We start from the raw sequence: 27698 nt of genomic DNA, 5'->3' as shown, positions 1-27698 counted from the left end.
TTGGAAAATTCCCTTAAAAACATGCTCTAGCTTTTGGTCTGCCCCTGAATTGGTCAGGCAGTTGGACTGGATGATTTTTAAAGGTCCCTTCCATCCTAAATTATTCTATAACTCAGTGACCCTGAGATTAGCTCAGTTGGCTAGAACATGGTCTAATAACACCAAGGTTGCGGGTTCAATCCCCATACAGGCCACATATTTAAGAGTTGAACTTGATGATCCTTGTGAGTCCCTTCCAACTCAATATTTTGTGAAATCTGTGGCTCTGTTTTATATATGGTCTAATTTCTTAAATCATCTCAGTGGCCCATAGCTATCCATAGTCACTAAAACTGCTTTGTTTCACTGTTAGACAATTTGATTTCTACAACAGTATAGCAGTTCAAATGCTTGTCCAAAAGTCCAAAAGCTGAGCTCTGCACCCTCCTCAGTCCAGTAGGGGAAACTGGGGAAGTCAGAACTCCTATGCTTCACTCCCTAGAGGAGCTCCACTACTGTAAGGCAGGGTTGCACATTACAAACTATAGGTGCACGAACTACCATAGGGGCACTTGCTACACGTCTGCGGAGTTGTGTAACTGAAAATGTAGAAATTCATGCCATAGTAACAGGGCCAGAATAAATGTATCAACTTCTTCACCATTCTCTCAGAAGAAGGAAGTTCTGAACACTGAACCCTGCTCCGCACTGGTTTGGATAATATCCTGTAACTCCTAGTGATGAATGCATGGTGTATGGAATACAGCTAGCATTCACATCACTTGCCTTCTGAAGTCAGAAACCACAAACATTAAAACAGAACAATTCCCTCAGTTCTTTTAGCAGAATTCTTAGGAAGAGGCTGGGGTTTCCCAGAAGAGCTCTGCTCTGTTTCTGCTCAGAAATAGTTTGCAGAGACCTTTCTTCTCAGTGCTCAAATGCATTTTTAAGACAAATACAGACAAGTACTCTTACTATTTATCATCATATATGGAAAGATATCTATCACGTGTTTGTTGTCCATTTGCCATATTCTCACCTGATATGAATCCTGAGTAAACACTGGTGGGTTATCATTGATGTCCAAAACAAGGATAGTGAGTTCTGCTTCTGTCTGATGCACAGAATCTGAAACTATGATTTTCAGCTTATAAACGGCAGTTTCTTCAAAATCTAATGGTTCCACTACTGTGACTACACCAGTGTGTTGATCGATGGCAAATTTCATTCCAGGACCATTATCATAAATAAAACCAAACCGAAGTGCTGGCCTGGAGTCTGCATCACTTGCTGATACCCGAGTCACTATAAAACCAGGCTGGGCATCTGAAACAATAATTTTGAGAATAAGTCATAGCTAAAAGATGATGTTACAATTTCTGAGGATTTTGCCTATTTTGTAATATTGAATCTTTGATATATGTAAACTTTCAGTATAGCTTTTGATGTATTTTAACTTTGTGTTTTACAATAAGCACAATATCCAGAAACACTATGGAAATAGTAGTGGATTTCTTCAAAGGTATGTACTGTATCCCAGTTTTAATTTGAGTTTTCTCTAGACTTTCTCAGATCCAGTGTAGTTTCTTTGCTACCAACAGGAACTTATGTGGTTTTCCACGAGCATTTAGGTGACATGAATTTATTGAACAATGTCACAAACCTCCACAAGAATATTTAACTGAGGCATCAGAGACCCCTGGTCCGTGTAGAACCAGCAAATGCAATTCTGAAGCTTTTCCAAAGGAGGAGGCCACTAGAGAGAAAGGAGACCTCCAGACAGACCTACAAGGCACAAAAATATTAAGGTCTATCAAGGTATAACCCTAAGAGCCTGAGAAACTGGATACAGACAGCTTTGTCATGGGCTAAATTGACAGTACCGGTAACTGTAAACTGAACCTATTAGTGATCATTTAACAAAGCCTGGAACTAACAGAAGCTAAACCATTTCCCCTTTGCATGCCTGGGGCATGAGGCCTCAAAAATACTGTATCATATCCTAAAACAACTGTTCTTAAACGGCATACAAAAACCTAAATAAGTAACTACTATTTACAGCTGCTATGCATCCATGAATTCTGTACTTGTCATTACCAGTGGGAGCTAAATTTAGGAAAGGCTAAAACATATCACTATAAAGACAGCCTTGATATGTTTTCTTCACAGGAGTACTGGGGTTTCAACACCTAAGTATTTATAAATTTTCCGTTGTGTATCTTAACACATTCACATATATGATGCTTGTATTTGAAAGTTACAGGTTTAAGACTCAAGATTTGCAAATGTTGAGCTAACATCACACAACATACCAGATGTATGCTGGGATGAGAACTTGGGAGGTCCTGGGTCCTCCTATTTATGATCATCAACTGGATCAAGTTATAGAGCATTTTAACACTTCATTCAAATTTACAGAAATTATTTCTTTCATCACACTGAAATTCAAAATGTCTCATTTCTAGCAATGCTAGTTTTACCACCAAGCATTTTTATTGGAAAAAAGTGGAAATTGAAGACATATGAAGGGTATGATATTGGAGTTCAAAATGAACAGATTACAGTTGTATTTCTGCAGATTTTTTTCTCTTTCTGAATTGCCTATGGTTTTGTTCCAAACTATTCCTAAACACAATGTCTAAAGATTAAGAATAATGCCTCTGAGAACAAAAGCAAACCACAATTAATTTTGATATTTCAGCTTTAATACTATCCATTACCCTTTTTACTACAGTTGTTTAGTTACACCAATCACCAAAAGCACTACTGTTATCTCACAATTCCCAGTCTTAACAAAACTTAGCTGTACTATCACACTTACTTTCTGGGACTTCCACTTCACCTAGCAGTTGAACAACTGGAGCGTTGTCATTAACATCTAACACCTCTATCCTCACAATACTTGTAGCGGAGAGTCTGGGGTTTCCTTTATCAGCAGCTTGTACAACCAACCTACAATTAAAGGAAGCATTAATTGTCACTTTTGGTCAGAAATCACTGAATTATCCACCAATGTTATAAGCAGGGGAAATTTTAAAACCAAAAACATTAGCCATTTCTGTTCCTCATGGCAACTCTGAAATTGCCTGCAGAAAGATTGAATAGCCCCTCCATTACGCTATAAATGTAAGTGATGAAATGAAAACCCTGAATACACGCACCATTTGACAATGGCAAGGTTCCTGCTGATTTTAGCAGGACCAGAATCTCACTGCCAGATTAGAAGAGTTGGCCTGTACACTTCCATATTACACCTGCATAAGGAAGGGTAGTAAAGATCAGACAAAAAAAGAAACTATGTGAAGGGATATACAAGTCAAAGCTGGGCATCTCAATGAAATGTTTTATGCAATAACAATTGTTTACATGTCACACCATACTGCCTGGGTCTCCCTGAAGATCTTTTGAACGCATTATTTCTCCTTCTTTCTTCTAAGTCACAGTTTCTGTTTAAAGTGTCAAATAGATGTTAGTTTCTAAACGTTCACATGATAACACGGAATACCAAGGTTGTAACTCAAGCTGTGGATTGCAGCACTTCCATTCCTGAACCACACCAGCTCTGCTCTGGGTGTCCTTGTGGTTTTTGACACTGACAGAAGACATAACTTGAATTGCAGACCAGTATTCAATCAGTGACCATGCAAAATTCCATACAGAAAGTGTATTTTTTCTAGAATGAATATTGTTAAGGTATACATATGGAAATATTTTACTAAAAATAATCACTTTCTAAGGTTTCAGGAAAAAAACCTCTCATAAAAACATCTTAGCCAAGGCATTAAAATTCTGTCAACACTTCTATTATAAGTCCTATTATAAGGGACTTAGAACTTCTGGGGGTGAAAATGTTCAATTTAGATAAATAAACAACTCCTTGCAAATTTGAGAGAACTGATGGTAACATTTTGAAATCAAACAGGAAAACAGTTTTGAAAGCTTCTTTTGCTATTCACTTTTCACCTAACAATGTGATTAATACAGATTAATAAAAATGTGATTAATACAGATTAATAAAAATGTGATTAATACAGATTAATAAAAATGTGATTAACACAGATTAATAACTAATTATAAAGAGAAGGAATATGAAGCTTCATATTCCTTGAATATACTGTCAGTTTGAAAGGTTAGAATTCCAACATAAATGCTGAAATAAATCAGGTTGCCAGTTAAAGACAGATATAAGAATTATTATGCTCATATGCTCAATATTTCACCAGCAGTAAACATCCTTCCATTGAAGGATTTATTCAAGTGTTCTTTTAAAGTACCTAGTTACAAATAAAATGTGTTACACTATTTAAATTACTAAAAATCAGAACTGGTGTTTTTGATTCAGTGAAAAACTGAAAAATAAACTTCAAGTTAAGTGTCCTATATATTATGTTAGAACGAGATTTTTTTTAGGATATTATTATTAAATTACACTGATAGTAAGAAAACCCCCCCACATACTCTCTCAGTCTTTCTGATGTCATTTTCTACAAGTTATTCTCATACATAAGAATTCTTACTGGATGTTTAAAACTTTGAGGTCCCAGAGGACAGGAAAACTTGCAAATATTTTAACTGATGCCACAACCATATGTAAAAAACCCCATAATTTCTACTGACACATACAAGAAATCTACTTTTTATGGAGACTGTGGTACTTCAAAAGAGTCTATTAATGAATCTGCATACTCATATTTGTCTTCAAGGCATGATTTATTTGCTTTCTAATTCCAATTATGGCATGACTTGCAAAGAAAAATTGTTATGTCCACTTGACCATATTTATGCACAGTTTCTTGAAAAACAGGAAAAAATATTTAGTGCAAGACAGCTTATAGCTGGAAACAGTTTACAAAAGCATCTTGATCAGATTATAGAGAAGAAAATTTAAGTATATTCTAATCTAAACCCAGAACATATCTCTATTTCTTGGATTTGATTTGATGTTTTCTCTGTGTCTTTACATATTTATAAAGAATGTTTCCAGAGAGGGAATGGTTATACAGTTCTTCATAAACTAAAATCCAGGAACTGTCATTTTTCCTTAGTGAATCATCACACTCACTTATGTCAGTCAGTGTTGCCATTGATTAAACAAGACTATTTCTTTCTCTAAATTCGATAAGTATGCAAGAATCCATAGTACAAATGGGCAGCTTTAGTGCTGTTCTCAGTGCTGTCTGGCTTGCACCCAGGTTCTGTGGGTAATGGATATCAACAGGAAACTATGAAATATAAAATATGTAATATGAGCATTTTCAAGTTAGAGTGAACAAAAAAAAATACATTTTTATGAGAACCTTGCATACAAACCTGTAAGATGAAGTGTTTTCGTGATCTAGGCCTGTATTTGTCGCTAGAATTCCTCGTGCTGAATCAATTAGAAATGTTGCATTTTCATTACCAGATAAAATTGAGTATTCCATTTCTCCATTCAGCCCACTGTCAAGGTCAGTTGCAAATACCTGTTTGTGAGCAAAACTGAGGCTTAATTAAAAACTGCAGAATGCAATTTCAGAAAGAAAACCTTATACTACAGTCAGATATTTCTGGTTACTTTCCTTTCAACTGCACAGATTTAAATAAATCATCGTCTTTGTCCCCAGCATGAGTGTCATGCAAGGTCACAAAATCTGCTCATGAACTGCAATGAGCTGCACATGAATGAGTAATTTGAAATTCAGCTACAGAAAGTGTTAAGGCTGAATATAATAATTTTACTATTAGGTTGCTGTTAGAATGCTGTCCCTGTTTAGTACACAAATATGCACTTTCTCAGTGGTACAGGACTGACCTTAAAGTATTGCTGCTATGCAAACAGACAAAGCATAAAATAATTAAACTATTAAGCTTTCGGATCTTTCATAGAACAGTTAATTACCTTTTAAAAATACAAACCAGAAAACATAAAAAGGGTAGAAGCAATCTATAAAACCAACAGAATAATTAACATCCATCAGCAATGAACAGGTTTCTCAAAGACTCCTCTGACTCTTTGAAGAGTCATCTTTGTATTTTTCTGGTTGCTGAACAAACATTATAGTGAGTATGGGATCCAAACCACAGCAGAAGCAACCAGTCAGATTGAATAAAGGAAACATAATAGAATGTATTCTGTCATAAAATTTTGATTACACATCTGGCTTGACTGCCTTTTGATTTTTCTTCATTCCTGGACATATGTTTCTCTAAATACAACGTCCATCAGTTTCTAATCACTTTGCCCTGGAGGCATTTGTAGCGTTCCATTTATTTATTCTCTAGAGAAAGAATATCTTTAGTACCTAACATGACCCTCACTGTGACCTGACTTGCAATGCAAGAACATACACTGAGGAAATTATGTGTTCTTCTAGACCAACTGATGTATTCTTTTGCTCTAACATGGCCAGATGGAAACACTTTGGGAGAATGAATCCATTCAGAGGAAGAAGTGTTTGCACATTTAAATTAAGACAAGCTGCTCTTTAGGCATCAGATTTTAAATTGAACACTTGGGTTTGATTCTACTAGTCTGATGAGTAGAAAGTATTCTTTGTATTACTATAGCCCTTTCAGTAGATGCATTAGTACAAGATCCAGCCTCTATTGTAACCAGAACCACAGATTTCAATAGTATCTTTCAACTGCTTGAAGATAGAAACACAAATTTTTTAAAAAGAGAATGTAAAGTCCAGCTGCACAACTATCAAGAAGATACAGAATTCTCTTTCAACTTAAACCTGAATGAAAGATCTGAAATGTCATCTAGAAAAAAATTTAATTTAATATTTTAGATATCCAAGCAAAGTAGTAGCAACATCAAGAACCTCATTCTCAGTTTTTAAACAACAGTGGTCCAGAACAGACCTGAAAGGATTGTAGCCATGAACAGATCAGCCAAACTTCTTTTTAACTACAGCACTGGGCTTGGGAAGATATACTTCCACTTACCTGTATGATGTCCATTTTGGGACTCTGGCCTTCCCATACTGATGCTTTGTAATAGCTTTGTTCAAATTTAGGTACGTTGTCATTGACATCTTGAATCAAAACTGTCACTCCACAGAGCGCTGAATTCAAGCTATTTTCAGCCAGAACTGTAAGATGTATTTTACACTTAACTTCATAATCAAGAAACTTTGGCTGTTTCACTGTGATTGTACCTGGTTTATTAAAAGAAAAATAAAAAAATCCCAAATGTGACACGTATCCAGGGAAAAACATGCACAAATGCAGTTATGAAATTCCTAACATCTATGGTCACCTCCACCGAACACATGACAGAATTCCAGCAAGCTCTCCATCATGTCCTTCTTCTATGTAACATCACCCCCCACATGCACAGCTAAGTTTTCACCAATCGTCACCATGTTGGCAATTTCCTAAAATAAAGCACATTTACTGGTAGAGGGATAGAGAGAAAGTGGCTGTGTGCTCCTTGGCACATGACAGTGACACTGCCATGCCAGAAGAGACTCTTGTCCCTCATCTGAGAGCCCCTCATCCAGCTCTCCATCTATATCCAAATCAGGCAACAGCTGTAGCAATTTATGTATCTGACTGACACACAGGTACAACACTGGCTCTTTCTGATGCAGTGAGCTCCCTCACCCCAACTATTATTCTATCAAAAATAATGAACGAAAATTATTGAGACTACAAGTACAACTAGACATCTCCACATTAAACATGAAATGTTCTTGGAAATCTGTTAGTCATTGTTTCAATGTTCTAGGTAATATACTCATAATTCTCCATTACATCTAAGCATCAAACAGAGTAAAGTTGTGTATTAATTTCATTGGAATTCAAATTCAGTTTTCTATGGATTTTTCAGTAACAATGCCATGACTATCTATATCCCAAACTTGAGATAGCATAAGTGCTTTTTATTTTTTTATTTTCTAAGATAAGTAGCAAAGATTAACTCTTGTGTATCAATCTATGTCTTGAACATAAGGATTTCAAAGCTGGCAGGTGGTCTTTCTTCAGCACAACACTTAAAAATTATCACATTCTGTATACAGAGGAAGAAAAACAGACAGTGGCAGAAGGAATACACTTCAAGATGACAGAGAGTAAACTGAAAGACTCAAGTGTAGAGTGGAATAAATAATCAAGTTTGAGGTACACCAGCTAGGAGGAACATGTGAGTTGCTTATTATAAAGAAGTGCACGCTAAGAAGAACCAGGATAACAGTCTTCAAATGTGTAAATAATAGGGGGGTTGCCTTTGTCTTACTTCCATTGTTACTGGGTTAAGAAGTAATAAGTTTAAAAGATTTCAGCAAACATGAATATGAATAAAAACTTTCCAATTGCCAAGACTTGTTCAGATTATTGAGAGGGTTTGCAAAATCGTTATCCCTGATGGCTTTTAAGAACATTACAAATGTCAGATTTTGGCACAATTGATTCCCCTTCTGTATCAGAGAACAGACTAGTTCATGTCTTTGAGTAATTTCCTACTATACTTTCTATGATTCTACAACATAATAAATCCCCCTATAATGGTTGAAAGTCTTCTTTAAAGTATGGTTAATTAATCTCAGTGCTTGAAAAGACAAGTAGAGCACACCTTTGGCTGTTCAGAATATGTAACACAGAAAGGGCATCAATACAGTTCAAAATACTTTTGCTGTAGAAGCAATGGATAGAGAATTACTGGTGTCAAAATTATTCTGATGTAAGAGCTGCTCTCAGAAATTCCTAAAGGCCACACTTCAGTTAATGTTTTCTAAGAAACAGAACCGTTTCAGAGGAAAGGAAACAGAAGAAACCACAATGGCTCAAATGTCTCAAAAGAAGACTTGTGACACATTCACTGCTATAGAAATTCCAATCCTGTTTGTGAAGAAAGTGCTTATGAGACTCTTCAAAGCATCATGTAACCATTTTTCATCCTAGCTTGATAAAAAAAAAGGAAAATCCCATTTGATTTTTTTTTTTTTTTTGGAGGTGATATTGGAGAAGATTCACTTTCTTGGGGATAAACTTGTCTGGGTCTAAGATATTCTTTAAGACTAATCTCTCTAGCTTTATTTCAGTGACATAAAAAGGACTTGAAAATCAAGAGTATGCACTTTAAGTGCCCCTCATCTAAACAAAACAAGATAATTTTAATTGTCCATCAGCATCAACCATGATAAACTTTACAGTGGTATGCCACTTGATGCCTGGAGACAACAGGATAATCAGATGATTATCCAGAAACTGAGGGAGAAAGCCACTTGTTAAGAGTACAACCTACATTATTTCTGAGGAAAACTCCTTACATTGTCTATGCCATCCCAGAAGGAAAGACTACAGCTATTCAGAAGGCAAACTCTATTCTTGCAAATGTTTAGGAGCTGACAGGCAACAGAGTAGTTATGCTGTCTTATGAACCTTAGATGACAAACAAGTAAAGACATAGGGGGAAAGTGCTGCTACCTCCTGCACCTGAAATTCCTGACTGAAGAGCAGCTAAAAGCAGACTTGCTGCAGAACACAAATACAATCACAAAAAAAAATAAATGAACTACTTCAAAACATGTCAAGGTTTGCCTGAAACAAAGAGCATTAATGCTTCTACATTAGAAGTGTTTTGAAGGTTTTTGTTTATTGAGTTTTCAGGCAACTTTATGACGAAAAACAAGATGGAATTTCAGCTTGGATCACAAAGCAGTAGTTTATCCACCCCCACACCTGGTGACCAAAGTTAATCAGAACTGAGTGTCTTAAACAGATATACTGGTGTTCAGTGTCTTTTTACATCAAGTTTACAACATTGCAGGTCTCTCCAAGTGCCTGGATTTACTGTGCCTGATCTATTCACTGTAGCAGGAGAATTACCCTAAATACTAGGGAATACTCTTAAGATATCTAGCCCTTGTTCTTGTGCTAGGAACTTGCTAATGTTCTAAACTACACACAGAGACTTGAAAAAAAATTGTAAAAATGTACCTGCCGTGGGATGTATGGAGAATATGCTCTCCTTGTCACTGAAGATGCTATATTTTATGTCTTCTCCCGTAAATTTGTGTTCATAAGCTTCTACTGTTAGAAGTGATGTACCTATGGAAGCAATAAGACATTTTCATCATGTCCACTTTAGAAGGTTTTATTCTAATTTTATATTACTGATATTAATAGCAGATGCACAAATGCACAACTATGGACCAGGTTAGGTGCTTATTCATGAAACAAAATAGTAGACAATAAAAATATTTCCCCCATGACTTTCACTGTTTTACAAATTCATAGGCAAGGTACTGTCTATCCCTCCTTGCCCAGTAAATTATGCATCTGATACCAACTTCCTCAGCCGCTTAAATAAAATTATGAATTTTAACTTCTCCTAATAGCAAACTCATATGAACCAATGGAATTTTCTCTTACCTGAAGTCATATGTATTCCTTTTATTCAGGTTATGCTATCTTTGATCATTTAAATCTCACCTTTTCATGAATGCTTTTAGGTAAAATAGTCTTTTTTTTTTTCCCTGCGCATTATGTTACCCATGAATGACCAGGAAGAGATTATTTTTGCTCCACTTATCAGAATTCAATTTGAGTTTCTGAACAACACTCTAAATAAAATATTTTAATTAGCCACCTTTTGACAAAGGGAATGAAAAGATGAAACTATGTGCATAGCTATGTGTCAATTCATGGAGAATCCAAATTTCTCTAAAACAGCAATAATTTAATATAGAATGCAAGAGACATGAAATAAAAATCCTGTTTGAAATAGGATTAAAGGGAATATGTGGAACTGAATAAATTATCCTGCTCAGAATCATCACATTTAACAAAAATGTAGCAAGTTAAAAAGTATTATAAAAATTTCCAAATAATTATTCTTTTCAAGTGAGTGAGGAAATTGTTTAGCATATATAGCAAATGATTTTAATGGTTTTAATTACTTAATTTAATTGTAATTGATTCCATGCAGCTGTGATGGAGTGAGGCAACCTGAACTCTTCCAAACAGCATTAGAGACAGCTAGTTACTTTATTGCATTACAAAGGGCATGCTGTTCACACTCAGTGTCCTGGATGTTAAAGAACAGAGGAAAAGATTTTAGTATAGAAAATGAGAAGAAACATTGCTCTTACAACTATCTGACACATTTTTATTTTACCATTGCTGTCTATTACATTATAAAAAACAGACTTTTTATTTTAATGGTTTATTATTTGCTCTCAAAATAGCAAAAATATGCCGACGTTGACAGATGTAATTTTCTGTACTTGTCAATACACTTGTAAGATATTTACTAGAAAAGTTCTGAAAGTAAAATCCATCTTTTTAATAGGTAAAAAGTGATATGAATGCTGCACTTGGGTTTTTTAGGAACTAAAATAAGGGGCTATATGTTGGATTTTCATTGCCAAGCAACTTTGATTTACTACAAGTTCCTGCAAGGGCAACCATTCACATTACTCAGAACACAGTTAAAGCTAAGAGAAAAATGTAGGGTCTGAAGAATATCACAATTTATTTTTTAATGCTGTCTGCAGTCTTTCTGTTTGTTTGCTTGTATGTTTAAGAATAGAAACCACCAGAAATAAAGGGAGCAGCAGCATTTCTACTTGAATCCTTGTTTTTCAAAGGTTAGGTTAATAAACCATTCTGGGTCCTCAAATCCTAATCCTTTAAGCTTCACATTTTTCACACAGATAAAATTGTTTACAACTTCTTTCTGTCAGAGAACAAATTTTTCCTGTTTCTGATACCTCCAAAAAATGAATTTTTACAGCTCATTGTCAAAAAAGTATGACCAAACTCTGAGGTCTGTTGTGACATAAAGAGGCCCTATACAAATAAATAGCAAAAGCCAGTGCCCGTTGAAACTTGCAGTTTCAATCATACACAATTCAAGCAGAGGACACAATATGCAATGCTTAACATGGAGAAAAATAAAGGAAAGGTAAGCTTTCTGCCCACAAAGCACATTGAGGATAAGATCAGCACTGAAGCCAGAGCAAGGAATAAGGGAGATCAGGATGAAAGCAGGAAGCAGTCAGATTGGCTTGAAATGCTATGCAATTGACTTCTGAATTAGTTAAGAACATTAAAAGACATGAAGTGTGATTGAAAATGTTTGTATTTAGGTTTTTTTCAGTTTAATCACAGACAACCTGATTTCATTTGGAAGTATCTCAAACAGTTTTATACAGCCTACACCTCAACCTTTGCTTTATGTTTGTGGATTTGAAACTGAAAAATGGTAACATGAACAGCATTTGCCTATCTGGCCAAATCAGCCCCAAAACATTTACTGTGTTTTGTGTTAGGACATATATGTTATATATATATATATGTATATATTTATTCTTTTTTACATTCATATGTATGTTCATACATGTTTATATACACACACATATGTCCTAACACCAGCACCACTGAGCTACTGTATTTTTGTATCATTTCTTCTCTTTTCAGTACTCATTATAGTAGCCTCTTTTCCTGTCCTTTGCCTTCTAATCTGGGTTCATCCTTACCATTGTTTCTTGAAATCTCTTAATTGCCATGAAAAGAAAAGCTAACTGAGCACAGAGATGACTATTCAAGAACCGTCTGGATGCAATCCTGTGCAATGTGCTCTAGGATGATCCTCCTTGAGCAGGGAGGCTGGACCAGATGTGGTCCTTTCCAACCTGACCCATTCTGTGATTCTGTGCCTTACAGAGTAAGGGCCTAAATATTTTGTATCTACCAGAAAAAAAAAAATAGAGGAGTCAAAAAGTTTTACTGGTGAATCTTTCTCCAAGGAATTGTTATGGAAACAACCATTCAACTGAAAGTTTGGTGAATAATAAAGGTTTCTTACCCTCTGAAGAGCACAGTATCTTATTATTTATTGACTGGTTTCTAAGTGCATGCTGTAATGCAGTTTATAATATTTAAAGACATTAAATATTCAATATTAAACAAAAAATAGAAAAATGGGGTTTTCTGAAGGTCATTAAACTTGGTCAAACACTTAAAGAAAATCTGACCACAGGGATCAGTTCCCAAGGCACTCACCCAGTTGACAGGTTTAGACTACCTTAAAACTAAGGACACTTGGCTTTGGTTTTTGTTGTTTATATTATTCAGATTTTTTATTCTTTTTAAAATAAACTTAGCATTTTCCCCCTCTATCAGTTAAGGCAGAAATAAAATTAGGAGGAAAAGCCACATTTATTAATACCAGATCTATAAATAATCAGTATGTAATGTAAATCTCTCCTGGATTGAATACACTGGTACTATTCACATTCGTAGGGGTCCCAGGATCACATATATCCTATAAGCTAACTTCCATGACAGTTTTAATTATAATCATGCCTTTTTCCCTACTGAAATTTAAAGTATTTAATATTTATGTATGCTTATATAAATAAGAAAACACCATAAACAGTGACAAAACAGTATTAGTATTTGATAAAATCTCTCGTATTCTTACAAGAATTTGATCTTCTTAGCAAATAGACTTATTATTAAACACAAATTTGATTTTGTGATCAAACCCTCCTGTTTACCCTGAAGCTTTGCTAAATTTCCTTTAATCAAAACAACTTAAATTGAATCTTAGTTATATTTTCTATAGATTAAATGGGAGAACACTATGGTATTCTGATACCACAGTTCCTTGGGGCATTTCTGTAATTTCAGGCTGGACTTTCTAGCCTGACCCAGGAACATATCTACACTTATGAAAATCTAGGATCAGAGCAGTTTACCTATTGCCAGAAAGCCCTGATCCTTCTTTTCTTTCTTTAAATCTAACAAAATCTATCTTCCCTCTTTTCCTTTTTCTTTCTCTTAAATAGAAAGAAATATTAATGCAGGATAAATGCAGGTTAATTCCATCTCCCATCAAAAGACTGAAACCCCGGGGTCTTGACCTTACTCTCCTGGGAAGCCTGACAAACAGGTTCTCACGACACTTTCTAAAAAGCTGAGCCTGCTGCAGCAAGGAAGAGACAAAACAGAGCCCAGAGCATGCCTCTGGAAACAGCCTGGTCTCTTGGCTTTCTGGCCACTTTGGACAGAGTGCTCTGTATATGACCACAACTGACTGCCAAAAGGCAGATCAGTGAAAAGACAGAAAACCAGAGATTAACACACAATGCTGTGACATCAGAACTGTCTTCTGGAAGTAGCATTTCCCTAGGGTATCTTTCATATTTCAGGAGGGTGCTTTAACCATCAGGCTGCTGCACATTTCACTCTTTCCTGTTGGAAACCTTTCACTTTTTCCAACATTCCATCTTTTTAGACAGACAGTGAGAGAGATAGAAGGATGCTTTAGCTTGGCAGTTCGATTAATCACAACTTTTTAAAAATAGCCTGAAGCCAAAATATTTCCTCTGTGGTTAACGAAAAGAAAGTCACTCAATTAAAAGAACACTTTAATGCCTATTTTCAATCTGTTAATTAAAACAACAGTTATACTCCCAGCTTTATCTTTATCTTAAAATACAATGACTTGGCTTGTAGTCTCAAATAGGCACAAACGAATGGCTGAATAACCTCAGCAGTAATTACTGCAACAGGCATCTTCACCCTTCATTCTCTATTCTGTTTGCAATCATCCAAGAATATTGATTGGTTTTCCAAAATTACTAACACATTTCTTATTTACTGATTCCTAATCCAATATATAGGCTGTTACTCAAGATCCAAGAATTCACTAGTCTCACAAGACCCTTAGGATATAAAAGAGTACTGCTTCCATTTTACTGAGAGAAATTTAAACTATAAAGAACTACAAAGAGGAATAATGACTTGTTCAAGGTGAACTTCATGAGGTGTTTGAATCAAGAATATAGTGCAAGTCAAATCTCTAAATACATCTGGCCAATTGTATAGTGAAATTTGTGGACAGAAAAATGTGAAAGGCACTCCTTTCTGCCCTTCATTAGAATGAAACCAGTCCCTGAAGCAGGAGAAAATACTTACCATACCTAATTGGCTAGAGGGATAACTACTATTATTCATTGAATGATAAAAAGTACAGCAGTATTTCTCATCTCATTACACAGAACAACCCCAAATAAATCTGTAAGCACCTTGTGACCAAAGCTGGTTTGTCTATTGGTAGCATTCCATTAGAGAATAGAGAGACGCTGTAGAAGCCTGTCTGAGTGGCAATGTACCAACAGCCTCTGAACTTCTCTACCCTTCCCCTCACCCTACCTCCCTCTCTCCTTCTTCTGCAAAATTAAAAACTTCAGTACGGTTTTAGAGTATTTCTGAAAGCTACTACAGTTCATGAAGGGTATTGCCAAAATAAGAAATGACACACTGAAACTGGTTCCCAACACTCACCTTATCGATGCTTGTGAGCATCGGCCAGTGAAACAAATAAATGCTGTCCACCCACCACAAAAGTCATTTTGCTAAAGGAATGATGCTCAGGGCTTCCCCAGCTCAGGGATATAAACATATCACCTTTGAAAAAGGAGCTATTTAATGTGAGCATCACTGCTGTACAAGGGCAGCAAACTTAAGAGCCAGACAATGCCGCCATTCTTTTTAATGCTGGTGAACTGGAAAAGGGCAGGTGGGTGTTTGCTACATCCGCATTAACTCTTCCCTGCCGCTGTACAGAAAAGAAAGGTTTTCCTATACTATTCGTTACAATTAGTCTTTCAAAAGGAGGAGAGATTGGTAACCCCAAGAAGAGGGATTTCATGCCCACCTGCTGCACTGTTCTCAGGCACGCTTGCTTCATACAGGCTATGGCTGAATGAAATCTCCTCCTCTTGCTCTTCTGTAAAGATAATGACCATAGCTGTGGCTGTTCGAGGTGAGATACCTTCATCTGAAGCTGTCACTAGCAGTTGGGTACTGAAGTCCTTGGAAGTCAAGGGCTCTCGAAGAATGATGTCACCTGTCTTCACATCAATCTGAAATACAGTTTCTGCCATCATCAAATTAAAAACAATAGCTCCATTTGATCCCAGATCCACATCCTCTGCTCTCACAGTGGCTACTATCTCATTCACAGGGGTTTCAGCAGGCACAAATGCCCTGATAGGATTCTGCAAAAAGATGGGATCATTGTCATTGACATCCTCAATGTGCACCACAACACTGACAGTGGTGCTCCTTGGCAAATGGGTGCTACAGTCACTTGCTACAACCCTAAATGTATACTGGGACTTGGTCTCCCGGTCCAGTGCTTTTGTAGTAACTATAGACCCTGTTACACTGTCAATGGCAAATGCTCCAAAGGTGTCGTCAATGAGGGAGTACATAACTTCACCATTTAGACCATCATCTTCGTCAGAAGCATAAAGGTCCAGGATGGCTGAGCCTTCCTCTAGGTCTTCTGTCACAGAGATTTGATACTGGGTCTTCGCAAACAATGGGCTGTGGTCATTTTCATCCAAGACTGTTAGATAGAGCTGTGCAGTGGAGCTCCTCGAGGGGCTGCCTAGGTCATGGCACTCAATCACAAGAGTGAAATTGCTGATGTCTTCTCTGTCTAAGCCACGAGTGACCAGCAGTTTGCCTGAAGTGTGATTTAGTGTGAAGTATCCTCCAACATTTCCACCTTTCAAACATATAAAAAATAAAATTATCACCAAAAACTACTTAAAAAAAAAAAAAAAGAACCCTTTGTGATTGTGCTACGTAAATTGCAATAACAAGATCCAATTGCTCGTACAGCTGGTGTGCTCATGTGCCTTTCACATATTTTATTTCTCTTACACAAATTAAAACCTGTATTTCATTTAAATCAGTGGGTGGCAATGACAGTAAGTGCAGAATGTCGTATCAATTTACAGAGTGGCTATTTGAACAGATGCATGTCATTTTTCCCAAACCAGCCCACCTTATAAAAGCTCATGCATCTATGCTGCTGCATGAAGTGACCTCTTCCCAACCTCGGTTACAAATTCCAGAAACCTATAAAGCATTGCTGAAAATTGTAATTACTTGCTCCTTGTTCTCTTTTACAAACCTGTCTCTTGGAATTGAATAGTTGTACAAGGTCTTGATTTGGGAGGAGTGGGAGATAAATATGAATCAGTCAACTGAGAAGTCAGCATTTTTAGTAACAGTGAATGGTATACATAGTTTATAATGTGTAGAAAAACCAAAGATAATTAAATTAAATATCATAGAAAATCATGAAAACAGAGGAATTCGTAACTTTTTCTTCAAAGAAAAATTGTTGGTTGTTACCACAGTAGTTCTCTGCCTACACTTGAGCTATTGCTGAGAGCTGCAGACTTGTAGCGTAGCAAACTTGTATTTGTGAAAAGATATTACAGGAGGCTTTGAACAGCTGTAGAGTTTATATTGGCACAGTGGACATAGGGAGAGTTTGGCAAGATGAAAGCTAAGTATGACATTACTAATTGCTGGGTGAAAGAAACTCTCACAAAATAAAATTAAATACCATTAAATAAATAAAATTCAATTAGTTCTTGCACTTATTTTCAAGGGTATATTTACATTCAGACTTCTACAACTATAACAGAAAGGATAAAATTATGCCTTCATGATTAATTCCTCCTTCCAGCATTTGGTATTTTTTGGTTTTCTCTCTGTACTATTTCAAATCCAGAAAGCAGAACGAAGTATGCTTGGGAAGTGCTTATTAATGCTGACAAAGAGGTGAAAAATCTTTTTTCTTTTCCACATAAAAGAAGCATGCAGACAAGATGGGAGCTAGGGAGCCTGGTAAAATCAAGACTAGTCTAAAACTTGGGTCCTGCTGTTTATATACTCCCTGATTTATACAAACAAAAATGACAGAGTGTAGCTTACCAATTATTTTGTATCTTAGAGCTCCATTATTGCCAGCATCCATATCTACAGCCTGGCTAATGTAAACAAGAGAAGGCTGTTGGTTCTCTGGGATCGAGATTTCAGAGGTGGGAAAAAGAAACGTGGGAGAGTGATCATTTTCATCCAGCACTGTGCAGATAACTGTCACCGTACTTGATAGCGACGGGGTTCCACTGTCTTGAACCAAAACTATGAGCAGTAAAAAGAAAGCAAATTTTATTCAGTGGTTGTGGGTGCAACAATAAATGCTCCTTAATAATACCAGAGTAGGAGAGTTATTTGTGCAATGCAAAAAGCATATACACTTCTGTACCAGAAAATCTTACCACTTGTACCTAATTCAGAAGGCATGAAAAAAAGTAATGCTGATAGTAACACCACACCCATTCTCACTCTCTACTGTAGAGGCACTCATAGATATTTCACACTGTTACCTTTAATGCTGAAAACCTCCTGGGTTTCTCTGTCCAGTGATGCGGTTGTGACAAGCTCTCCACTGCTTAAGTTCATCTTGAATTTCTCATAACCAATTCCTGGTAAGATTTTATACCAAAGCAAGGAATTCAGTCCTTTAAAACAGAATGGAAGTCTTAGTAAAACACAGCCACTCTCCTCACATTCAGGTCTACAGATTTGTCTGTTTTTTCTGAATGACATTTCCATACAGCTCCTAATCAGACCATACATTTGTATATAGTATAGGGATTTCAGCCTTTCTGTCTTTCTCTAGGCTAAAAGTGTACAGGCTTTTAAAAACCTTTCCTTCAAGTTGCAACCCTGAGTTGAACAAGAAATGTGACTCCACACTTTTACCTATTATGGTTATAAAATAATTTCTGTCATATTTCTTCTAGTTGAAGCACCCTCCTGAGAAAAGTATAATGTCATCTCCATCACACTTATTATTACCTTTAATGAGTTTAATCCTACATTATACTCCAAGGGCTTGTACTACTGTACTCTTTAATTTTTTTGAAAATTTTCTGAAGTTTCATTTAATCCTTCTGTGTTTTTTCCAACCAGCAATCAGTCCTTTAGTAGGGTAGGAACAGTTGGTGCACCTGGAAAACTACAGCACTCCTAGTCATACAAAAACTGCCATTCAGAGTCAAATACTGCCTGCCTGCTCTCATCTGCTGCAGTCAAGCACAGATCACAGTCAAGCAACACATCTGCACTGGAGCTGATGAAGAAACACCCATGTGAGAGAAGAAACAGAGCCTACAGTTTTTAACATCCATGACTTCTTTTGTTTGCCTTTTAATAGCTTTGACAATGCTACTGAAATGTGATTAAGAGAATTACTACTATAAATGCATTTGCACCTAAACTAAGTCAAGGAAGGGACATATTCATACAATACATAGTATATGTATGTACACATATAGGTGCCACCTCAGTTGAATATCCACATAATGTCGAAATTAAAACTTTTAGCCTTTAAAAGACACAGATATGTAACATCTTAATTAACCTTCTTTCCCATATCCAGCTGCTAGGAGTGTACAAGAAGCATTAGGAAAAAGTTGCACACCCTGCCCAAGAGAGAAGCATGATGACTTTACACATTCTCATAGCACAGCAGAGCAGCTAGCACATTTGCACTCAATCCAACCTGTTGGTTAATTATTCAGTAGTGCCAGTCACATTTCAGGGGCTGAAATTACAAGCTGAAATGAGAAATAAACTATTCTTCCTGCACATCACAAGCTGGAAGAGGAAATAAACCCATTTCTTGCCACTGGCCGGTCACAAGGACCCCTTTCCCTGCTGGCCAAATGGCAGATGGGATGCATGGTGCCTGAGCTGCAGCCAGGGAAGGCCTTCAGCCCCTTTTCCTGTTCCCCTGCCACAGCATGGGTAGTCCTTGCACTCCTACAGCTTGTTGAAAGCAGCAGGAACCGTGGAATTATACTGTGGCTATGCCTAAGTGCCAACACTGGTGAAGACGCAATGTGAATAAATGTCCTCCCTGCCCCAAATCTAGACTCAAATCTCATCCTTATAGGACTTTCTAATAACATCTAGTAAATGGCAATAAGCCCTGTCTCATAACTCTAAGTCAGTGGTCCCTATTAACCTTTTGAAATTTTTCTCCTAAGGTTCCAGACACAACTATTGAGCCGCAGAGGTGCACATCGGCTTAAAAACAGGCCTTGCCAAATGGTAGTTTAGTTCATTCAGAGCTTCTGCTAAGACCTGCCTCAAGACAAACCCCTGACCTATCTTAAATATGCTGCTGGTATCTCTGCTTTCCCATGCATATTTTTTAACATTCACCTGTATTATGTGTGTCTTTTACATTTGCACTTACTGGTGTTGAGCTGTCAGATGTCAGCTGGGGGAGCAGGGGGGGCACGGAGGACTCCCAGAGTGAGGCAACACAGACATGCAGTAAGTGCAGGTCTTGTAATGTGCATGAGGGAGTTAGCTGAACAAGAAGTTTCATGGATATTCATGGGAAAGAAAACCACTCCAATCAAAAATTTTAGTCATGACTTCCCCCAAAAAAGACCCTATTCCCTTCACAGAGACTGAAGTAGAAAGAAAAATAAAACAAAAAGTTGAGAATGGCTGATATTGTTAAAAAAAATTATTCCTCCCAGTGGTCAGTCAGAGAATGTATGAAGGGAACAAAAAAAATGTGATGGAAGAAAGTCCTCCACTGAGACTATGCAAATATTACTGGGATGTGAACTGCAATTTAAAGAGCCTATAAAAATGAAGTAAAAAGTATGATGTAAAAAAAAAAAAAAGAACACCATGAGAAATAGCATCATTCAAAAAAACTGCATTCCAAAAACACAAGAAAAGTGCATAGCATTATATTTATATGACTCCTATATAAATCAAGTTTTCTTACATTATGAACATCACTTCAGTATTTGTACGAAACAACACTATTACATATGCATGACATGGGGCCAAATAAGGCAAATGTGAGAAAAAGACCCAACAGAAGGACTGTGGTTACTGGAAAATGTACTTCAAAACAAAAAAAGCAGGAAGGAACAATCAGCCACAAGAGTGCTCCAACCCAAAGTGTCTGCACAGGCAGGCACACACTGTGCCACCCAGTACACTTGGAATGCCCTTCCTCTCCACCCTGCCAAGCCACCCCGGCTCCCTCCTCCTAACTGCCCCTGGAAGGGAGGAGGGAGAGGAATTCAAGCAAATTCTCACTTTTTCTCTATTATCTTGCAAACATTTTTCTCCAAATACCACCTTTTTTATACAGTGTGATCCACAAAAGCAAGAAAATACTTGGAAGAGTACAGAAGCAGGCTGCAGCACTGCTCAGCTGTCATGAAGATCATCACAGACAGGGATATCTACCCATTCCTAATTTCGAAATGCTTTGTAGATTTGTGGGGAAATGTCTTTTTCTATATAACTCCTCTATTGAGCTCACATCTGCCTTTCGTAATCAATATGTGCTCTACATTAAAATGACCAATCTTACTGAACACAGAAAATTATTTTGCTAAAAAGTTCTATAATCTACTTTTTGGATGGCACAATCTTACACAATTCTAAAGATGTACAGAAAGTGAATACACAGTAAAAAGAAAGTCATGCACAGAGTTGAGACCATCATTGGGGCAAATCAGCAGTATTGTAATATTTAGTTCTCTTATCAGATTTTATCTTTACTGCAGACCAAAAACTCTGTGTAACTGCTCCAGCAGTTACATCAGTTACATATGATGTAAACATCATATGCTGTGCATTTTAGATATTTCAAAAGAGCAGGTAGTTGAAGAACTAAAAGGAATTTTGTGTTGCTTAGACTCTCTCAGGTTTAGTCCTCACCTGTGATTCACAGAAGAGATGAACCACCCACCACCCGCCTTATTCATCCTTTCTGTGTGCGGTTGAAAAGCAATGCATTAACATCTTTTGCATGAAAAATCCTGTTTAAAATCCAGAGCGGCTTCCACGATCCGTTCACAGCTCAACCAGCCGGAAAATCTTGGATTACAGTGCCCCTCTCTGGTCAGAGAAGACGAGTGCATATTTGCCGGTTCTGATACAAAACGAGGGCTCATGCCTAGTGAATTGCTTTTAAACTGTTCAAAACGCTCTGATCGAGAGCAACAAAACATTCAGATACTAACTTTAACTAAGCTGAACATTGTTTGCTAATTATTAACCAGCGCACGTTGGCTTTCTTCACATGAAAGCTAAAGTAGGCCGTGTCATGCAAGTGCACATTTTACATTTAACATAGCAGTCAGAGCTGAAGCTACCCCAGAGCTCAAGTCAGAATACCTCCAAGCCCTGAATAAAGGTTGAGAGGAGGAACCAAAACCCATGTTTTGAAACTCAAAAACTCATATATTACCTTGGAAAAGCACAGTGGCTGTACACACACGGCAGCAAGATTGGGTTGGCCTACTATGGTCCACAATTAAATCAATAGCAAAAGGACACAAATTACCTGCATCTCGGTCCACAGCTTCCACTTTTATGACAAACTCTCCTGGATCTTGGTTTTCATGAACTGCAGTCTCATAAAGTTGCTTTGTAAATGTTGGGATCTCATCGTTCACATCAAGAACAGTGATAGTCAGAACCTGCGTGGCCGAGAGAGCTGGGCTTCCATCATCAAAAGCCATGACTGTCAGACTGTAGCGCTCCTGAATCTCACGGTCTAGAAATTGGGCTGTAGTTAAGAGTCCTGTTATAAAAAAAAGAAGGTATTAAAAAGTATTCTGGTCCAGATTAGGATCCTAGTTGTTACAGCACTCACAGTTTCAATGTACCATCACTGTGGCACTGCTGCAAGGCTTCCAGGCTTTAGAGTCATTCATTACCTGTGATTCTCTTTAGGGTGCTAATTGGCCCAGAATATTCCTTTTGACATTAAAGGGAACTGGGATTCATGGAAAATTCACCTAAAGTTCAGGTACTACTTTTCATATGACTTTGGGATTAACTTTTTAACTTTATTTAACATAAATATATGTCTTCTTTTGCACATAAGTTATGCTCTTAGGAGCTCTACAGATTAGTGTCAGCTGCATCAACTAATGGATTCAAAATCAGAATAAGAACCAGAACATATTGCAACTATTAGGGTGATATTTGCATTTGTGTTAACACGGTTAATAGTCAGGAACCAGAGAATTTCAGAGGACTGAAGAATATGCATTGGCACTTTGAGCCTCCACTTAGCATGTTCCACTCACAGTGGACACACTCCTTGATCTTGACTTGCCTTCCCTTGCGTGTACGTATCATAGCATGTGTGTGCACATGCTTTAAGTATGCATCATGCCAAAATCAGAATGGAGTATTTCACTACACACACTTTTTTTCCACCTTCCTTAATGCACTATTGGAAGATGTTCCAGTGCACCTACACAACATGATAACAGTGTCATGCCAAAATTTTTGAGCTGAGTCTCACTGCATGCAGTACTACCATGCTTGTGCAGTGCTCTGCTCAAGGTAATCACTCCTGAGGACAGTAAGGTACCTGGGTAGAATGCCAACGGGGTATTTCAGTATTGCACTGTATTCATTCCCAAATATTGTCCTGAGATGCACAGCACAAGAAACTCCAGAGAACAGAAGTTACAGTACCTGTGATTTTATCCAATACAAATGCTTTGTTTTCATTGCCTGAAAGAATGTGATATGTAACTTGTCCATTTCTTCCCTCATCAGGATCTTTTGCAATTATGTGGTGTACAAGGAAGCCCACCTCCACATCCTCCATGACATAGGAAAGAGACGAAGATGTAAAACTGGGACTGTTGTCATTGATATCTAAAATAATAATTTTCACAGCTAAGAAATCCCGTCTCCGATCAGTCAGATTTATTGCCTGGTCTGATGCAGACACTGTAAAAATCACAGAATCAGTAATCTCCCTGTCTAGTGGAGAAGCCGTGGTCAAAGTGCCATACAAAGGGTGAATAAGAAATGGATTTTCACCCATGTTACTCATTTCTAGGGAATACTGTATTTTGCTGTTCAGAAAACTGCCATCTCCATCTTTTGCATTGACTGTGTAAACCAGAGTGCCAACAGGTACATTTTCCTCTATGCCAATCACTACAAAGTCATCTTGAAAATATGGAGAATGATCATTCTTATCTTCTATGTCAATACTTATGAAGACAGTGTTATTTTGTGGGGGATTATTATTATAATCCTTTACAATAACTTGCAAAAGAAAGTGTGAAGATGTTTCATAGTCAAGCTCCTTGGAAAGAAAAAGGTCTCCTGTCAAGCTGTCTATTTCAAAATGAACACTATCATCATCTTTAGCAATACTGAAATGCAGTTTCCTGTTAATTGCTAGATGATTATCAGGCCACTTCAGAGAATCCAACACTTGTGCAGGTTTAAAATTTTCAGGTACGACAAAGTGCTTGAAATCTTGAGAGAAGCCAGATCTCCCATTGGGCAGTGGGATTACCTGCAACCAAAACACAAAGACTGTTGTATTTTCCCATTATTATGAATATTGACATGAAAATTATTTTCCTTGATTGAGAGTTTAATAATTTCTTATTTGTGACTACGTTTACTCTTAGTATGCTTCAAAGCCAGAAAACAAACTCAGCATGCTATGTAAGAGCAAATAGCCCTTGGCCAGCCATTCCATAATCCTTTAATGCCACATTTAAAAAAAAAAAAAAGGGGACAAAACTGTCTCTCATCCTCTGAATCACAGGGGTCCAAAGACAGACAACTTGAAGACTTCTATCTCTGCCTCTATTCTGAAGCACTTCAACTGTCTTTCTTCATAAGACAGCACCACAGGGACAGATGTGACAAAGAATGCACAGTACTTTATGCAGTCTGCCAAGCGCAAACAGATGGGTTTTTCGAGGATCGTTTATGTCATTACAAGATTTCATTCATTATGGCTTGCTGCAGTGTTCCAAGTTAATGCTTTAAAATGAAAGGATCTCTAACTTGTCTTGACCGCAGCATACTTTTACAAGCTATCCAAAATTAACCATCTTTTGGGTGACTTGAACACAGCAGCCTCAGTGACATTCAACCTCTGATGGAGGAGTGCACAGGTGGCCTGGACAAAGCAGCCTTACTCTGGCTGGATGAACAGCAGGTGGAATGAGCACACAGTGGATTTTGCAATGATCTCCTCCTACTAAAGCACAAGCATCATCTATTTGCAAGACAATCCAGAATGGTGTTGTGTATTCTTAACAAATCAAAAGGAGTCTGCCCTCTCATTTCCTCCCTCAACAGAAAATTGGCTAAAGAAAATTACCATGAGAAAAGGTGCTTATAATTTTGAACTTCTTCCTTTCTTCAGTTTATTTCCTTACCTTCTTCCAAAATGTCTTCTTTTCAAAGAAATTAATCATCTAATATAACTGTTCTATCTGTACAGTGTAAATAAGTACCTGGATGTAAACAGTAGCATGTCCTTGAAGCGAAGGCATCCCCTGGTCCCTGGCTGTGATCATCACGCTATAGTCTGATCTCTCAGCATGTGACAGAGACCGGGTTGTTCTTAACTCTCCACTGACAGCATCAATCTGGAAGTATCCTATATCCTCTTCTATGGGGTAATAATGGACATGTGTTATTGTAAATCAATTCAGCTTGTCTCAATAATACTGAACACTATGATAAACACTGAAAAAGAGCGGGATCCAGAGGAAAGGAACTTGCTGCACTCATTTGGATCTCTGGCTTGTTTCATTCACCTCATCTTCCTTCATTAGGTACATAGTTATTATAAACCACTTAATTTGGATTTAGAAAGCTACAGAGAGAAATGCCATGGAGTACTAAAGCAACTGCCCCATTTTGTTCCAACATTACTCACATCAATGGCACGTGCATCAGGAGAACAACAGATACCTTCTGTTTCCAACTCTGGCAGGCAGGGCCAGAGAAGGAATTAAGTGTTAGTCTCTGAATGAGCACAAAGGGTCAAGTATCTGCTGCTGGCCACACAGCTGGTTCCTGTGCCTTGCCAGACCATGGGGTCAGCAAAGAGCCCTATGGACCCCTAAGACACTGTAACTGCAGTGATGCTGCCTGCCCTGTCTGTGCTCTGAAACAGGACCAAATTGAGGGTAGTTAAAATCTTACAGTAAACTGTTTCAGAGAAACATGTGAATATTGGAAATTATGCTTATAACCTTCATCGAGGACTGGTGGTATTCTAGTAACAAGCAACTTTTAATTAAAATTACTACTTGCAGCTACATCATATTACATTTATTCTAGAGCTACAAAGAATAATTCTACCACCGATGAGTAAATAGCTCTTTCAGAGTTAGAATTATAGAAGCATTTAAGTTGGAAAAGACCTTTAAGATCATCAAGTGGAATCTTTAACCTAACACTGCCAAGTTGACTTAACCATGTCCCTAAGTACCACATCTACATGTCTTCTAAATACCTCCAGGGATGGTGACTCCACCACTTCCCTGGGCAGTCAATTCCAATGCTTGACAACCCATTAAGTGAAGAAATTTTTCCTAATATCCAATTTAAACCTTCCCTGACACAACTTGAGACCATTTTCTCTTGTCCTATCACTCTGTACCTGGGAAAAGAGACCGACACACACCTCCCCCATTTTCAAGAAATGGAATCAAATTACTCTCGAATTTTTAGTAAAATGGGAATATATCCTACCAGAAACAGAGAAAATCACAATTGTCATAACTACTTCTCTCAAAATACTATGCAAACAGCTTTTTGTTACATGAATTTTTAATAAGGTGTACTAGTGGGTTAAACAAAGTCATCCAGCATAACAGCTGCTATTCTAATAAGCATCTGTGGTGAAAATAAATTCACCGCAGATGTAGTACACAAAACACCCACAAAGGACTGTATTTCCATAGGCACCTAAGTGAGCATGAAGCTGTTTATGTTCTCCAAATCTACGCATGCAAATTAGTTAGCTGCACATATAGATGTTCGTTTTTGTACCCAATCTCCTCATCTGCATCTGTAAAATACTTGCACCTGTAAAATTTGAAAAACCACTGAGTAAACTAGATAGAAAACTGGATTTTCACAACCGAAAAATAGGAGGGTTTTTTTGTATGGTTCTGCTCTTTTTGTCTGACTATAGGTTCCTAATTCTCCATGAGTCCCTTCTGGGTTGAGTCTTGCTGTCTGGAACATAATGAGGAAATAGCCAACAAAAGAAAACAGTATGTAGAGACAAATATATTGAATGAGACAGTCCTGCATTTTGCATTTTTCATGATAGTTTCAAAATATTAATGGTTCTATATTACTGTTTTCATAAGTAGCTTTTGGGTTACTTTCCTGATTCTTGTCCCAACAGTATGTCTGCATTCACAGATATGCCATTTTGTTCCATATAATGCTTCATGACATAAAATCCCAGCTAAGCAAAAGGCAGAGGAGATATGAAAAACAGAACACATAATGTGAATTTCATGCATATATTTTCAGTATTTTGCTAAAACTTACATTTATAGTTCCATTAAAATACAAATATTGCATGAAACATTCAGGTTTGTGCATATTTTGGTGGCAATAAAGGTAACAAAAAAGTCTGATAATATTGGAAAGAGATATTGTATAGAACCAGAACCCCTTGGGACTTCCATTTTGTGTTTGTCATTTTGTTTGTCTCTATAAAGACAGTCAAAACTGAAACATTTTATTTCTATTTTTCTGATATTTTTATCAGTCTATTTTTTTTTCATTTATTTTTGGAAAATTTAAAAGTGTAACCATTTGATTGTAGATCAGAAAAAAAGTTTTACACTATAGAGCATGTCAGTCATTGCTGTAAAAGCTCATGCTCCCAGCATTTCCAGAAACATTTGCTCAGCTTTCATCTCGAAAAGTCGCTTGAATTAGGCAACTGCTGCTTATATCATGCACCCTAAATACGTCCTTTTGTGTATGAGGGGAAAAGGAAGAAAGTATAGGAGAAATGAATAAGAAATAAACTGGAGAGAGCAGATGAAGCATGA

General features: G+C 37.2%; 1 protein-coding gene across 4 annotated transcripts in view; it reads right to left on the bottom strand.

Moving 5' to 3' along the window:
• The window catches only part of DCHS2 (dachsous cadherin-related 2), a 111392-nt gene that overhangs the window by 8199 nt on the left and 75495 nt on the right, over positions 1 to 27698 (bottom strand). The window contains exons 8-18 of one of the 4 annotated variants that reach the window (XM_032686120.1): positions 25125 to 25282; positions 23326 to 24166; positions 22178 to 22417; positions 18171 to 18305; positions 17716 to 17925; positions 15635 to 16492; positions 9904 to 10014; positions 6910 to 7121; positions 5290 to 5441; positions 2801 to 2931; positions 1019 to 1305 (exon numbers count right to left, since the gene is read on the bottom strand). In XM_032686120.1, the coding sequence (XP_032542011.1) occupies positions 1019 to 1305; positions 2801 to 2931; positions 5290 to 5441; positions 6910 to 7121; positions 9904 to 10014; positions 15635 to 16492; positions 17716 to 17925; positions 18171 to 18305; positions 22178 to 22417; positions 23326 to 24166; positions 25125 to 25282 (3335 nt within the window). Of the gene's footprint in view, positions 1 to 1018; positions 1306 to 2800; positions 2932 to 5289; positions 5442 to 6909; positions 7122 to 9903; positions 10015 to 15634; positions 16493 to 17715; positions 17926 to 18170; positions 18306 to 22177; positions 22418 to 23325; positions 24167 to 25124; positions 25283 to 27698 lie in introns of those variants that run through there. The other 3 variants (XM_032686122.1, XM_032686121.1, XM_032686123.1) reach the window with 3 other exon arrangements.

The sequence above is a fragment of the Chiroxiphia lanceolata genome, chromosome 4 (assembly GCF_009829145.1).
Source record: "Chiroxiphia lanceolata isolate bChiLan1 chromosome 4, bChiLan1.pri, whole genome shotgun sequence".
NCBI classification, from domain to species: domain Eukaryota; kingdom Metazoa; phylum Chordata; class Aves; order Passeriformes; family Pipridae; genus Chiroxiphia; species Chiroxiphia lanceolata.
This window is presented reverse-complemented; position numbering and strand designations above follow the sequence as displayed.